General features: G+C 36.3%; 1 protein-coding gene across 4 annotated transcripts in view; it reads right to left on the bottom strand.

The window, feature by feature from the left end:
• Spata6 (spermatogenesis associated 6) overlaps positions 1-16716 on the bottom strand; it is a 104365-nt gene that overhangs the window by 37171 nt on the left and 50478 nt on the right. For 3 of the 4 annotated variants that reach the window (XM_021159685.1, XM_021159686.1, XM_021159687.2), the window contains 4 exons: positions 15378-15458; positions 10931-11224; positions 5831-5918; positions 1861-1901 (listed from right to left, as the gene is read on the bottom strand). In XM_021159685.1, the coding sequence (XP_021015344.1) occupies positions 1861-1901; positions 5831-5918; positions 10931-11224; positions 15378-15458 (504 nt within the window). Of the gene's footprint in view, positions 1-1860; positions 1902-5830; positions 5919-10930; positions 11225-12572; positions 12678-15377; positions 15459-16716 lie in introns of those variants that run through there. The other variant, XM_029476514.1, reaches the window with a different exon arrangement.

The raw sequence follows: 16716 nt of genomic DNA, 5'->3' as shown, positions 1-16716 counted from the left end.
GCATTTGTTGTTCTGATTATTATGTGTCGGGAGGTATTTCTTTTCTGGTGTCACTGGGTTTTTTGTAGATATAAAACTCTAGGTTCTGATAACTACCAATCTGTTTTTCACCTGAAAACATTCTGAGTGTCTTGAAAGCCATGTGTGATATGAAAAAAAAAAATCTTCATCGTTTCAAATCATCCTACTCTTTGCAGAACATCTGTCAGTTCTAATAACTGTAAATACTCAAAATGTTTTTTGAAGATGTCTTCCCCAATGAGAACCAATGTATTAAATAAATACCTACTATACACAAGACATTTGCAACTGCACATGACAAGAAAGTAGACACTGGTTAAGGATGGAGTAAACAGTAGAATAAAAAATGAGAGTAAAAGAATGAGTATTTATGAAGAAAGATCATTATTAAGCATCGACATTAAGGAGAATCTAATTTGTTCAAAGGATCAAATCAAGACTGAAAATTTGAAAATGTTCAAGGAGGAGGCAGAGGCTGTACCAGGTGTGTAGCAGCCTCAGGAAAAGGAGGATGTGGTCACCCCTCAGCACAACCATTCATTCAAGTCCATCACCGATTCTCTTTTCTCAGTGAACATTGTCCTTCAGCATATCCTCATGTTGCTTTCCTTCTGAAAGACTTACTCGTCTCTCTCTTCCTATATGGCTCCAGGGGCTTCAAAAAAGTGTCCTTTCTATAAACTCTCCGGAACACTCCAAGCTTCATAGTTCTTTTCCTATCAAAATCCTTTATTTTTCTACTACCTGGATATTTATCAATTAACTACTATTTGTCTATAAAAATAATCTTGTATTCTTTCCATAGTCAATGTAATAGATGTATTTCCATGAAAATCTCCATCCTGGCTAGAGCATCATCTGTGACTTTACTCCTTACTGTCTCCAAGGGGAGCGAGCCCTAGAAGTAATGAATGTAGAGGAGAGTAGGAGACAAAGGCGGCTTTGAGGTGCAGTTCTTAGTAGAACACACTGTGAAAAGTGTCTTCACATCTATCTCTAAGTGAGCTAGTCAACTTACAGCCAGATTAGTGCCATGCAAATTTTATCCTCTTCTTTCCATATTTGGTTGCCATATTTCCACAGTCTACTCATATAATTTGCATTATACATATATATCTTATACTTATATATCAATATACTAGATAATATCAATTATTAAGAAACAAAATTAATAAAATTGTCAATATCTTAATACTTATTGACTAGGAAGTTTGAAAAACAGATGAAAATAAATATATAATTATAAACTGTGTAGAATTAATTAAAGGAAATGAAGAAAGAAAGTCTGCCTTTAGAATAACTAAGAAATCCTCACATGCTATCTCTCTTGTATATGCAGGTATATATGTGTAGATGTTACATACATATATAATATATATACAAACATATATAATTTATTACATAAATGCATTAAACACATACTCATATTTCACAGGAAAATACATGTGTGTCAGTGTGTGTACATATATTACATATATGCATTAAATACACATACGCATATCACAACAAGCCATATGAAGGTCTCTCTCCCCATGCTCTCTCTCTCTCTCTCTCTCTCTCTCACACACACACACACACACACACACAACTTAATTTCAACAATTAGTCAAATAGATAATGAAACCCACAGCATATCTGTAGGAAGACATTCAGTGAAGGCCCACTGAACCCCCTTGGCACAGATCCCAAAACCATGACATTCCATGCTATGACAATTATTGCTTTCACATTATTTTTTAAAATAAAAATGATCATTTCTGCCAGAATTTATATAGCAGAAATACACTTATGCTGTCTGAAAATCAGAGAAGTTGTCATAATATAATTGCTTTAACATACCTTGTAGTCCTTGGATCTGCAGCAGCCAATATGAGGATGATCTGCAAAAGGTGCAGAACAAAGGATCAATGATCAACATTAGAAAGGCAAAAAAAAAAAAATGGCATCATTATAGTAGAGAGTTATTAGACAGAGACACAAGAATAATTCCTTTTGGTTAACCAATGAGTCTGCAAAAAATTAAAAAAGTGATTTCAGTCACTAAACCAGTTTACCATATGTTCCTTACATCTATGGCAGGGTATATGGAACATGCAGACTTTGGTAGAAAGTGGCTGTCACTGAATTCTTCAGGCTCCAAGACTGACTATGGTCCCAATCCTTCTCCTTAAACTTTTAGGTCACTATTCTGAATTTGTCTGATGTCCATCTCTTATAACATTGTCTAAACATTGTATATCACTGAAATTGCTAATGATTAAAGTAGGAATAAAAGCTAAAAGGTAACTAATTCCAAAATCAAATTCTAATTCAAGCATGCCTGGGTTCAATTTCTAATTCTGTCACTTTAGATATATTTTTGTAGTCATGTTACATACTCCATCTCTGATTCAGTCCTCATTTAAAAAGCATGAAAACAACACTTATTTGTGCTAGAATCAAAATCCAGACTTACATTACATAAACTGTGAGAGATGTCAGTATAGTAGCTACCAAATATTAGCATTGAAATCAAATCCTAAATCTCTCCTCAAATAATGACATCATAGAGTACATGAATATTACTAAAATAACTCACAAGTTCATTCAAGCTGCATTATAATCTGTTAGATTGTTAGATTTTCAGTAAGCAAGTCAGAATCCTAATTTGTTACTCCCCATTACATATTCTAGTCAAAAGTTTCTACATTTTATTCTCTCAACTTTATCCAGAATATCTATAGGTATCAAAGACCCAAGATGTTTGTTTTCTTGATGTCTTCAACCATGCTAAACGTCAGTGAAAATATTAGTGCATGTCACACAAGGTTAATGTTCATCTTATTATCAACAGGAATCAAATCATGTCAACTAGTCTTCAATCTTACAATAAAAGTCTAACTCCTCTGCAAGTAAATACACTGATGACCACAAACAGTAGAAGAAATCAAAGTTTAACAAGGTCATGGTTTAATTCACACACACACACAGGGAGAGAGGGGAGGGAGAGAGAGAGAGAGAGAGAGAGAAGAACTAGGTTTAAAGACTGAGATAACAATTTTCTGGCAACTAGTATATACCAAGTTTCCATATTAACACATTGATATGCCTCCTGCTTTTCACAAGCCATTTATAAAGTCAGCATAATTTGACAGCCTCATGATTTTCTTTTATTTTTTACAAATTAAGCTTATACTCTGATGTTCAGTTTTTCAATGTTCACATTTAATCATTCTCACCAACAATTAGGAACCAACTAAACTCTAAATGCAGGAGACAATGAAGATAAAAACCATAGCCTGTGGACATAGAGAACTCAAAATCTATTTTAGTTATATTGTACAATGTTTAGCAACAAAAGCATAAAAGAGCAGGTTAGACATAGGAAAGATACAGGCAACTAATGATATAAAATATATCAGAGAGTGATCCCTCAAGGCTGAAAACAATAAAAAGCTTTGTCAACCTAGAGAGACTTGAATGGGGCATAGAGATTCTATTTAGGAAAAATATGAAGAAACAGAAAAGAGCTAACTCAGATACAATTTTTAATCTTGAACTACTTCAAACATAGGGTTTCTTTATCTATAAAATGGAAATAATAAGTCCCTAAACTTTCTGAAGGTTCCTATGATAATTAAACAATGAAATCTAAGTAGCTGCTAGAAGAAAAGATTCTGAAATTCTAGTTATTGCTTCTTATCCAATTACAGCATGAAGCATGTTAAAAACTAAATGTCTGTATCTCCTCCTGTAAGATTCCTATGATGAAGCCCTCACTCCCAGTGTAATGGTTTTCTGGGAGGTAATCTCGTTTAGATCAGGGCATGACAATGGGCCTCAAGACATAATCATTGTTCTTGGAGAAGACATACCAGAGACCTTGTTCTTGGTCACTCCTTTCCTGCTCTGTCTTTCCTCTCCCTCCTACCTAAACAAAGTCAAGTGACTATTCAGTGGCATGGTAGAAAATAAGCTATCTTCCCAGCATCTTGGTCATGGCTTTCTGAAGCTCCATAAATGCAGAACATGTCATAATCATTTGCTTATTAAATGTAGCATTCTATAACATTTTGTACAGCATCATGGGCAGCCTAATATAATAAATATAGTGAGAAGATTTTCTTATTAACAAAAAATATGGAAATAAAGGCATATTTAGACATAAAAATCTAATACTACGTTATAGATTTCTTAACCAACTGGATATAATAGACAATTGAAATAATCAAATGCTAAGTAGTAACTAACAATCAGAAATCATTTCCTTCTATGCCAGCTATAAGAGACCCAGACCCATTGAATCTCACAGAACCATCAACAGTGTTACTCCTGTAAGACATCTATCTCAACACCGTTCCTCTTACCCTAACTGAACCTTACCCACAGGTTCATATGATTCATTTTCTAGAGACCAACTGTGACCTCAAGCGAAGATTTAAAGAGTGTTACTCTAAATTTAAATATTTCTGTATAAACGCATTCTTTTTGTCAAAGTAATTCTCAAGCCCCAGTCTGACAATTATAGCTAAGTTTCCAATGCGTCAGTCTCCATTTGGGCAACATCCATAGTGCTCAGCTACAAAGGACACTACGGCCTTCCTTTGTCATGATGTCACAGAAATGTATCTTGCTCTGTAAGTTGTTTACTTACTACAAAAATTCCCTGACATGACTGTGTATCTGCTTGAATATCCAAAGACCCTCTGCTATGTCCTCCTTTACTGTCTCCATCCATGGTCCCTTATCTAATACCCACTCAACACATTAAGTCTGTCCTCTGCTGTCCTGTGAATCTTCATCAAACAAAGGGAAATGTGGTTGCCATAACTCACTCCCTGAAATCACATACAAAGCTAGGATATACAGGTTTAAAAGACAAAACTAGAGTTCAATATCTCTCTGACCTGGACTAACAGGCCATTCATTCCCCAGTGACAGGGTCCTGAGAGGACAAAGAGATTAGAAAATACAGAGAAGGATCAAGTTTGGGATCATAGATCTTGCACAAACTAAGCCTTATGCCAAGCAAACTTATTAAAAAGCCTAGCATTTTATATACTGTAGCAAGAGGAAAATGTAACAGTTCACAGAAACTATAATACAATGCAACCAAGAGAGGCTAATCAAACAATGTTGCATAAAATTAACACAGGATATCTAAACATTACAGACTAAGCACACAGTGGCCTTCGGGCTGACAACCATAGCAACTGTAGTAGTAAGAGTTGGGTTCTCAGAATCTGAAGCCACAGACTCCCCAAGGCCCTAGCTCCAGGCCATTAGCAATTCTGTCAAACATATTTCTGGTTTTAAAAAAGGAGCTCGCTCTCTCCTCTCCTCTTCTCTTCTCTCTCTCTCTCTCTCTCTCTCTCTCTCTTTCTGTGTGTGTGTGTGTGTGTGTGTGTGTGTGTGTGTGTGTGTGTGTCTTTCAAACCCATAACTGAGTTATTTCACTATGGTGTTTCTTAAAATCTACTCTATACATTAACTAACACATGTTAAAGTGGGAAATGTGTTTCATAGTCAAATTAGTGTAGAAAATGTTGAGTAGAACACAATCAAGTTATTTTTACTGAAAAGTAGTATAGTATTCAATAGGATAAAATTAGTTAATATTCACTTTTAATCTCAAAGAATTAAATGCTTTTAACAGTACAGAAATCTTATTCTTTCTAGGAAGTACATATATAAGTCTCCATCAAGTTGTAAAAAGTTTTATTATGATATCCAATAATGCAGAAAAAAAAATATTTTCATTAATCAGTGCCATGTAAGGCTTGGCATTAGCACAAGCAGCTGGAGTAGGAAAAATCTAGCTTCTCCTTACCGCTGTGCATCCTGACCCATCCATCTCGTTCACAGTCTCTGCCAGGTGATCCGAAAAAATTGTCAGTCCTGGGACTCGGGGGATCAACCTAGAGGAAAGAGGATTTGCAGTGTGAATGAGCACTTCAACCTTCCCTTCCCATTCTCAATCTTACTGCATTGCTAAGCAACCAGAAAGCATATGCCACACAGCAGGCGTATTCCACAATGCTTCTTTGTTCCAAGGTCAAAGTTTAATCACTTATGTACAATGCATTTTTAACAAAGCTGAAATTAAATGCCACCAAAAAAGAACAAATTTGCAGTTGAGAATACACTACTCTGTTTCATTGTTTGTTTGTTGTTTTTTTTTTTTTTTACATTGGACAAAAATAAAAACATCCTATAGTGACCTCCTCTGCCTTCCTTACAAAGAGTCTACCAATTTTCTACCTGGTCTTAGCAAACACACTGAACTGAAACAGTGCCTTTCTTTGCTGAGCATTTTGTAGTTGACAAATAAGGTCAACTACATTTTCTAACTAACAATAAATATGTCACAGAGAGGTAAACACATCAAAAGATGGGCTACTGACCAAAACTAAAACCTTTTGTGAATCAAAGAACAATAAAACAAGTAAAAAGTTAACTTGGGCCGGGCGTGGTGGCGCACGCCTTTAATCCCAGCACTAGGGAGGCAGAGGCAGGCGGATTTCTGAGTTCGAGGCCAGCCTGGNGAGGCCAGCCTGGTCTACAAAGTGAGTGCCAGGACAGCCAGGGCTACACAGAGAAACCCTTTCTCGAAAAACCAAAAAAAAAAAAAAAAAAAAAAGTTAACTTGGGATAATGAAAATGTAGACCATGTTTAGTAAGAATTTTGATTTCTTTAAAAACCCAGTTATGTTATGTGAATATGTTTTTGTTTTAATCCTAGGTGTTGGATACAGGACTGCTTCAGAGTGTTCACAGCCGCTAACTGCTAATTATGATCTTTTCCTCTACAAGGGTTGTAATTTTTTCCAGCTGTAAATATTTTATGTCTGGAATTTTGGTAACTCTAGAGAGGGTGTAAATGTGATAGCCCTAAGAGGGCCTGGGATGGCTGCTGTTCCTCCTGCTGCTGCTGCTTCCTGCTGCTGCTTTTGCAGTTGCTGGGTTGCTAGGTTGCTGTTTTGCTGGAGATATCCTGATGATGGAGATTGGACTTGCCCCGAAGAACTCAATACCCCAAATCAACAGGAAGTAGTTAAAAGGTATATGGCCCCTCTCCCACCCCTTCTCTCTCCTACCTAGTGTTGGCAGGTTGGAGGTAATTGGTGAGGAATAATTGTTGGAAGGGTTGTAGATAATAGAACCCAATAAAGTAGCCTAAAAGGCATGCCAACAACCATGTATCTGATAAGAAATTATTACCTAAGTCATATGAAGAATTCCTACAAGTCAACAAGAGCAATAAAAAAAGGTTGTAAAATGAGCAAAAGACAAGTAGACATTCTAAAAGATATTCACTAATACATAAAAGATGATTAACATCATCAATTCTCTAGAGAAATGCCAATCAAACCGCAAAGAGATGCCATTCACACCAAGAGAACTATAGAGAAAATTAAGCAGGCTTGGGCTACTGTGTGCCTGTATCTAAGAGGCCCTTGTTTTCTCACTACCACAGAAAAATGAGAGAAGGGGAGGAAAACAGAAAAGAGAAGGTGCTTGTGAGAATGTAAGAACTGCTACCCCCTTACACAGGTGGTGGGGATGCAAATTGAGGCACTCTGAGGAACACATTGTCAAGCCTTCAGGTTAAATATTGTGGCATGACTAAACAGGTCTATTCCTAGGTCTTTACCCAAAAGCACTGAAAACAAGCATTTATTCAAATACTTGTATACACATTGCTAATAAAAGCATTGTTTATAGTAGCTGTGATGGTTTGTATATCCTTGGACCAGGGAGTGGCACCATCTGAAGGTGTGGCCTTGTTGGAATAGGTGTGACCTGGTTGGAATGGGTGTGTCACTATGGGTGTGGGTATAAGATCCTCACCCTAGTTGCCTGGAAGTCAGTCTTCCACTAGCAGCCTTTGGATGAAGACATAGAACTCTCAGCTACTCCTGCGCCATGCCTGCCTAGATACTGCCATGCTCCCACCTTGATGATAATGGACTGAACCTCTGAACCTGTAAGCCAGCCCCAATTAAATGTTGTTTTTTTATAAGACTTGCCTTGGTCATGGTGTCTGTTCACGGCAGTAAAACCCTAACTAAGACAGTAGCCAAGTATGTAAGCAAGCCAAATAGCACAGGCATCTATCAACAGACACATAAGCAAGAGAGACATATATCTATACAATGTAATATCCAGTGATAAAATATAGGGTGCAAACACATGCAACATCAACGAGTTGTGCTAAGACACATGACCCTATTTAGGTGAAAAGGCAGAACAAATAATCATATGGACAAGAAGATTAGAGGCTTTGAGAGTGGTGGGGAGCAGGTAGAATGGGAGCACTTCATGAGCACATGGTTCCCAATGGAAGGTCTTCAGGAACATGAGAATCCCCTCCCCTTGGTACCACTGACTTGTAGGTTTTAAGATAGTTGGAATGGCAAACTGTGTGTGTTTGTATAACACAGGCAAAGCAAAAAAGATTATGTTAGCCACAAGTGAAAAGATGGCTGACTCGTCTAGGGCAATCGCAGCAATGTATTCTGAGCTTGTTAACTGATTCTGAAAGTCCCTTCTTATTTAGGATAGTCTTTTGGGTCAGCCATGTTCATTTCATTAAGGTTTTTGCATTTGTGTGCATGAAATTAAAGCTCTTTTGCTACCAATTTTCTGAGTACTTCTGAAACCATGAATGGTTGTCACTCCCTAAATTCTCTTTAAACCCAACACCTACTCAATAATATAGGCAATTTTTACATGTATACTTAGAAGTACACATTTTTGTTCGCACAAAAGCTAAGGGGAAAACCTCTTAAATAAAAGTTTTTTTGTTGTTGTTGTTTGTTTCTGAGAAAGAGTTTTACTATGTATCCCTGCCTGTCTTAGAACTTGCTATGTAGACCAAGCTGGCTTTGTACTCACAGAGACCGACTTGCCTCTGCCTCTTGAGTACTGGGATTAAATGTGTACCACTCATGCAGTCCTTCATATCTCAACATCATGGTTACCAAAATAAGACCTGAATAATTCCAACACATCCATGCCAACAGGGATGGGGAAAATCTCACAGGGTCCAGATCATGGCTTTAAATGAAGAGCTATTGACAACCTGTGGCTGCTGAGAAGGAGAATTGCTTTTCTTGAGAGACAAGCCCTCTGATAGGTTATATTCCCAAGTACATGTGCATACATATTTGTGTGTGTATAAATATACATATATAACAATAATTATGTAAGAACTTATGTATTTGGGGGATGTGAAGAATCTGGAGAAAGAGGGGTGGTAAGTAATGTAACTACAATATTCATGTATGAAATACTCAAAATTTTTGAAAAATTAAAAATGTAACTTAGAAAACAGATTCTATTGAAAGACAAAATGCCTTGGGAAGCATTAATAAACACTTCAAGAGCAGTTATTTCCCAAACATCTATATGTTTAACTCCTATAATCCTTCTTAGCTTTTATATACAGACATTTTAATTAAAATGCAATTAGTTGTTCCTTCAAATTAGAAGATATTATAGCCTTTCTTTTCCATTTAATTTGTAATTCTAGGTAGTATTAAAGGCATTCTCAAATTTCCATCAGAAATACAGGCAAACTAATGTCTGAATAATATTTAACAGGACCCAGGTTGTGTTCAAAATTAGAGAAAGAAGACTATCTTTAGTGCTGGAGAGATAGCTCAGCAGTTAAGAGCAGTAGTTGCTCTTCCAAGGACCCAGGTTCTATCTGTAACTCCAGTTCCAGAGGATCTAACACTTTCATACAGAGAAACATACAGAGAAAACACTAATGCACATAAAATTAATTTTTGAAATATATACATATATATGAATATATTTAATAGATGTACCATATAATGCATGTATTACACTATAATTTTATAATTACAAAATTTACAGTCAATAGTTTTAAATTTCAAAATCATTAATTTAGTTAGGCAAAAATAAAGATGGCATGAAATGTATAATTTAATTTTTTTAAGGGTAGCACAAAGAAAACTCAAGAAATTTCAGATATAATATATCTCTGAAAGTTCTATATTTAAAAGTTATTTGACTTTGAAGGGGTACATCCCAAACTTCTAAAATGGATGGATAATTTAGAATTAGCAAAAGCAAATATTTTCTTCTACTTAGAAGGGTACTTAGAAGAGCTGATATGGCATTCATAATGGAGCTCAGTCCCTCAGCATTAAAGGCATAAACCAAAAAGTTTATTTTAAGTATATGCAAATACATAGTGTTTCTGTTAATAAGGAGGCTTTTGGTAGAGTGGCTTTTAAGGAAAAAGTACTTTACAAAACTTCAAGAAACTGAGACAGCCTGTGACTGTGTGCCAGACCACACTCTACAGTTAAATCAAGTCTGACTTTCATAGACATAAAGCTCTAATTTACATCAGGCTGTGCATAGAAAAATTAGAACTAATTTACCCACAATTCCAAAGGCCCTCCTACTCATACCCATTAATCAAGGGCTGGCTTCAAAGATTCAGGACCCAAAGCTTTCCCAAAGGACTTTCTCTCAGAGGACGTCTGCTTCCACTATCATTCTTTAAAAGGCTGGAATGGGATCCTTTTTATAGGAAACTTTGTTTTCTCCTTTAAAATCCTACTTTAGCATTTTAACATCAGTGTCAATTACAACCAAGTTCAACTGTAGAGTTATAACACTGCCCACTGTGTAAGGTGAGAGGGGATGGGTACTTAGAAGAGCTGATATGGCATTCATAATGGAGCTCAGTCCCTCAGCATTAAAGGCATAAAGGGGGAACAAAAAGCATATTCATTGGTTTTATGCTAGTTTTCTACCTCTAGCTTCTAGCTAAGAGTTCAAGAAAGAAAATTATTTATATGAGCTCCTTATTGAAATCCATTTCTGCATAATATTTTAGTGGCAGAGTAGATTTGATAAGTTTCAAATGGAAATGCTTATGAGCACATACATGTCTAATCACAAATGGAGGCTTATCTGTTTCCTTTTTGAATTCATAGGGTCCCAGATTTAAATGGGCCAGCCGCCGCCGAGTGTCTTCGGAGAGCTCACACATCCGTCTCTTTGTGTAGGGAGATGGAGAGTGTGACTTTGAGGAAATCGTAGGCTGTTCGTAGTTCTTGGTGTTTATGCAATATTTACTCCTCTCGGGTGACTTGGACTTTTTCTTCTGTGATCTTGATGTTCTGCATTGCAGTCTGCCGTGGGATTTTTCAACTGGAGCTGAATGGTAAGTAAATTTATCCTAAACATAAAAAATAAACGTTCATGTGGGCAGAGGGTACTTTTTAAAACTCTACCGATGGAAACAGAACTTTTAAGAGTAACTCAAAATATACAAAAGCTACAAAAATCAACTGAATCTATCATTATCTGTGCTGACCCAGGAAAATATCAAATCCATATGCTCCTAGTTAATAAAGTTTATTGTATCAAACATCTTTCTTAAGTATAACAGGGGCTTAATGCAAATTAAATGCCAATGCTTAATCACTTGTAAAATTTCAAGACATAAACTCATTTTCAAAATAAGTCAAAAACGTATTTTTCAGTAAGCTAAGGAAATAATGCAAATAATATTTATATTACATATTCAAGTAATAAGCTATCCACTTTAAAAGAACTAATTTAATTTTAAAAGCCCCATGTCATGCACAGTGTAGTCACACATGTCTGATCCTGGCTAGGATGCTGAGGCAGTTTGCTCCTGGGCAACAAAGGACCCTTGTTTAAAAATAAATTTGTCTAGCTAACTGTAAAATCATGAGAACTACTAAAAATAAGTCTTATTCATTCTTCTGTACTCATGTATAACATAGATACAACACAATAATCTAAAATACTTAATGTCTATTTTACCTGTGTTTTACTTAAATTACATGCAATATAGAGCAGTGTAAAACCAAGACATAACTTGACAATTCAATGACAGATAAAAACACCATTTTTTCTGAGTCTCTATTTTTATAAATGTAAATATGCATAAAAAAGATTATAAACTTTAATAGCTATATTAAAGTTTATAACGTTTTTAAAACTATATTAACTAAAACATATTTTCTTAGAAATATGGTAGCTGTCTGAAATTTTTAAAATGTAAAATAAATCTGAGCCAGGCTCAGCAACATATAATATGGAGCTATTTAGAAGGCTGAGGCAAGACGGCTTCTGGTGCTTCAGAGTTTTAAGTCAGGCTGGGCAAAATAAATGAGATCCAGTCTAAAACAAAATCTGATAGCTCCAGCTTTGCTGCTATTCAGGTATCATTCTGCTACACTCTGCCTTAAAAATGCCTTCCTAGTTAGATTGGAAGTAAACCATATATTTCTTCAGACACTTTCGAGAGACATGATTTTGGATAGGATAAATAAATCACTAAAGATCTTTATCTTCTTGACTTCAGTTCCTTAGAAAACTGCCAATCCAAATTTCTTATCCACTTTCTCAACCCCTTCCCTATGTATGAGGACTAAGTGAGAAAAATATATGTGTGAATCAAAATAAGGGCCAATTTTTCCAGTCAGTAATACAAAGAGAAAAAAATCATAATGTTTCTAATGAGAACAGTCTCTGAGTTCTATACAGGCCAGTACATCAGGTCATTTTCTTCTTGGTGTGCTCCAGGACCTTCTCCCACGTTGGTCAGTGGCTCCAGTGGGTATGGCAGGCCTCTTCTCCCCTTCATCCACCTCTATGACATCACACTGACTCTCATAAGTGAGTCATTCTAGAACCACAAAGGTTCTTTGAGGCTTCCTAAAACATTCATGTAGCACTTAAAATTTGGATCAGCTTTAATCAGCTCTGTTAACCACAGAATTTCTCCTCTATACAGATCCACTGCATCTGCTGTCTTTCACAAAAATTTCTTTTCCTCAACCTATTTCTTCCAGGATATGTCGGTCATTAACCCTCTATGTTGCATCGGTCCCTGGCCTTCTCTCTCCTTGTTCTTTATACATTGTTGGCTTTCAGGCACAGCTAAATTCCTAAACTCATGCTTAAGTTGTTTTTTTACATACCCATCTCTGATTATACCCAATCTCAAGGTATCTTTCTTCACTAAATTTTTTGACTTATGTACATTTTCTTAATGAAGTTTCAAACATCATGGCATCTGCTACCAACTCATAATGCCCAAACATGTCCATGCCTTAATGCCCCTAGTTTTGACTACTAAAACGTAACTGGCTGTGTATACTCTTAACAAAATGACTTCCATAATTTCCTTTCCTATATCTACACCCAGGGTAGTTTCTTCCCCATGTTCATACTAGGCTTAACTATGAAAACTGCCTTTGATCAATAGATCACTACATCATAAAGCCAAGTATTTAAAAAAGGCTGCCAACTCTTCCGAGATAGTTTCTACAGCAAGTGAAGAAGCCATGATGATTAGCCTGCTAGACAATGAGTCTTACAATCATCACCCTAGCTGAGGTCAAGCTCTATGATAAAGGTGAACATTCCCACTCCAAATACAACTTCTGCCAAATTCCAAACTTGGGCAAAACACCCAAATCGTTCCGGCTTAGCCAGCCAATCTGGACTGAAGGAATCATTCTGTGGCTCCCAGAACAGAGAACTACTTGCTACTTTAAACCACTGAGTTAGCAAAGATTTTTTTACCTCAAAACTTAGGGGATAAAGTGCTTACCAGCATACTAAAAAGTCTGTCAAAAACTCATATTCAAACAGGTAAAAGAATTAGAAAATTATTTTTCTCCTAGAAATTCTCATCCACATACTTAATATTTTGAATCCAGTAAATTGGTGGCAAACACAACTCTAAGTTTGAAAATAGTACTTTTCTCTGTCTTTCCCTCCCTCTTCCAGCCTTCTCTCCTTCCCATTTCACTTTTCTTTCTTTCTTCTCCCTCCTTCCATCTCCTCCCTTCCTCTCTCCTCTCATCCCCATCTCCACCCTCCTTGGCTTTGACGGGGAACTGAACCCTGGAACTCAAGCATGGAAGGATAAATGGCCTATTGAATCATATCAGGCTGCATCTATAGACCTAAAGCATAGTGTTAAACACTGTCTGATATAAAAATCAACTCTCTTATATCTTTATTTAGTAAAGTCCAAATGACAAATTAAGACAAGTAAAAAGAAAAGGACAGTATTTTTTCCAGAAACTGTTAATTCATTAGCACATAAAGTGCAGTGACCCTAACTGATGGGGAGGGCCTTAGATTTAGAAGGGCGCTTGTGTTGTACACTTGGAATGTTTAGGCCTTTCTGCATGAATGCTTTATGTCACATAAGAATTTTTTAAAAAAGATTCTTTTCTATTCATTCATGAGGTATACTCCAGTTCAGAATCTGAATTCATTCATGAGGTATACTCCAGTTCAGAAAAACTGAATCCTAGGTGAAGCCTTTTTAACAGTTTACAAATTCACATAGTGAGTACCTCAGAAACAAATCACTCAAGTTTCCCATATACAGCAGGTCAGACTTCCAGCATCTTTGTCCAAATGAAAAAAGCTACAGACTGACTATGGCATCCTGAGTATCTTGCTAACAAAATAATACTTCCTCCAATACTCGCCTTAGCCAAGGTCAGAGTTATCATCTTCAGAAAATTAACTTTAGTCTTGTAATAGAGCAAATTACTATTCCACTCTATCCATAATTGGCCCAGTTCTACCCCAAGTGAATCTTCTAAGCTTTGTATGTGACCACAGCGAGCTCACTACTACATGACTGTTAGCACTGAGTAGATGACCATAGGCAAGGTCACTTGACCATCAGAAGACTGCCCCATGGCCCAGTAACAATTAGAATATGAGGAATAACAGGTGCTGAAGCTTACTGAAGGAAATCATCACAAGCAGGAGGTTATAGGCTGGAACATCCAAGCTTGCTTTGATCTGACGGGACCAGCACTGCCACTCCATTGAACAACATTCCTCTAAGGAATTAGACACATACAAGAAGTCATGTTCAATAAGCTTCAAGTCCCCAGTCTGAAACCTCAAATTTGCTTAAAGCCATCCTCTGCCCTCTGTGCAGTCATCTGTAACATCTGCAAAATATATGAAAGTCTCCACGGTTTTTTTTTTTTCCTGGCAATTCCTAATCTCAACATCCATCTGGCATTACTATACTAAAAAGTCTATGAAGTAAAGTAAATAACCAAACAGACATAGCATGGTGCCCTCTGCCTCAGGGCTGAGCCATGGCCTTCTCCTGTGCCCTCTGCCTCAGGGCTGAACATGGCCACCTCCTATGTACTAAGATGCAATCAAGCTGCTGAGTACTTTGTTACCTGCTTTACTCAAACCAAGGATTGAGGGGGCAGGTGAAAAGAGATGTAGCCAAAATAAAGGGGCAAAAGCCTGCCAGACACCATCAACATGAATCAAATAAACGTTAAGCTGTTAATCATTTCAACCTGAGTGCGGCACTTCCTTGAGCTTATCAGACATTCAGTGATCACTGAAGTTGTAGAAAATTCCAGCTTTGGAGCAATTCCCTGTGAGATTAAAAAAATGGTATTATTACATATTGCCATGAAAAAGATACAGTTAGTGGTGAGAACATATCTAAAATAATTACTTGTCAAGACGGAGAACTGCATTTATTAGTTTGATCTGCTTATTATTGTAAAAAACATAGTAATGATAAATGTTACTAGTTAGCAGTTTCAATGCTAATGATTTTGTTAGGAACAAATATTACTTTTATGGAATATTTAAAAATTATTTTCATTTTCAACTGTCGCTCTGTCAAAGTGTTTGAAGCTTTTAAATTATGATATATTACTATAAATGTAAATGTATTTAATTGATTTCAACTCTCTTTATATTTATAATTTAAGACATTTAACTATATAATCAAGAAATTCTTATTTAGCATTCCATAAATTCTACATACATCAAAACACCATTGTCTATTTTAAATATATAAATCTAACTATCCATTAATTTTTATTTTATTATATTTTACTGCATTTTGATCAAAATAGAATTCCATTACTTTTGCCTTCTGTTTCATCCATCCAGATTCTTCTATACCCCCTGGCTCTATTAATTTTTAATGGAATAATTTGGATACTTCCCAGTTGTGCAATCTTCAGACAGAGGAGGTCTCTGAAAATTTGCTATAGCCTTTTCCTATAATATAATTTATATTTGGATGTAGATATTACTCTGTATTCTATTTCTATTAACATTTCAGTAATTAGCTTAAACATTTTGAGATAAGTGGAGAAAAGGAGATAGTTCAAAGGGACAGTTACAAAGCGCCTAAAGAAACATCTGGACGTCCACAGTACATATATTCCAAGTGTTAGCTGTGTCAAATATTCCAGGATTAGATTCTTCCCAAGACAATAGAAGTCAGACACTGACCAACCCCTCTCCAAACCCTGTCTATGACTAAGTTTAGAATTTAAAATATATCCATTAAAAAGGGTAAATCTGAGTTGCTTAAGAATCAGTCTCAATGATCTACTACTATACATAATGTATTTCTCTAAAATTTAGTAAGTGTGGTTCATATTCAAAAACTCAGAGCCGGGCAGTGGTGGTGCACACCTTTAATCCCAGCATTTGGGAGGCAGAGGCAGGTGGATTTCTGAGTTCAAGGCCAGCCTGGTCTACAGAGTAAGTTCCAGGACAGCCAGGGCTACACAGAGAAACCCTGTCTTGAAAAACTAAATCAACAGAGGAATGGATACAGAAAATGTGGTACATTTACACAATGGAGTACTACTCAGCTATTAAGAAAAA

Source organism: Mus caroli, chromosome 4 (genome assembly GCF_900094665.2).
Source record: "Mus caroli chromosome 4, CAROLI_EIJ_v1.1, whole genome shotgun sequence".
Lineage (NCBI taxonomy): Eukaryota > Metazoa > Chordata > Mammalia > Rodentia > Muridae > Mus > Mus caroli.
Note: the sequence above shows the minus strand (reverse complement) of the source record. Positions and strands in the feature narration are given on the sequence as shown.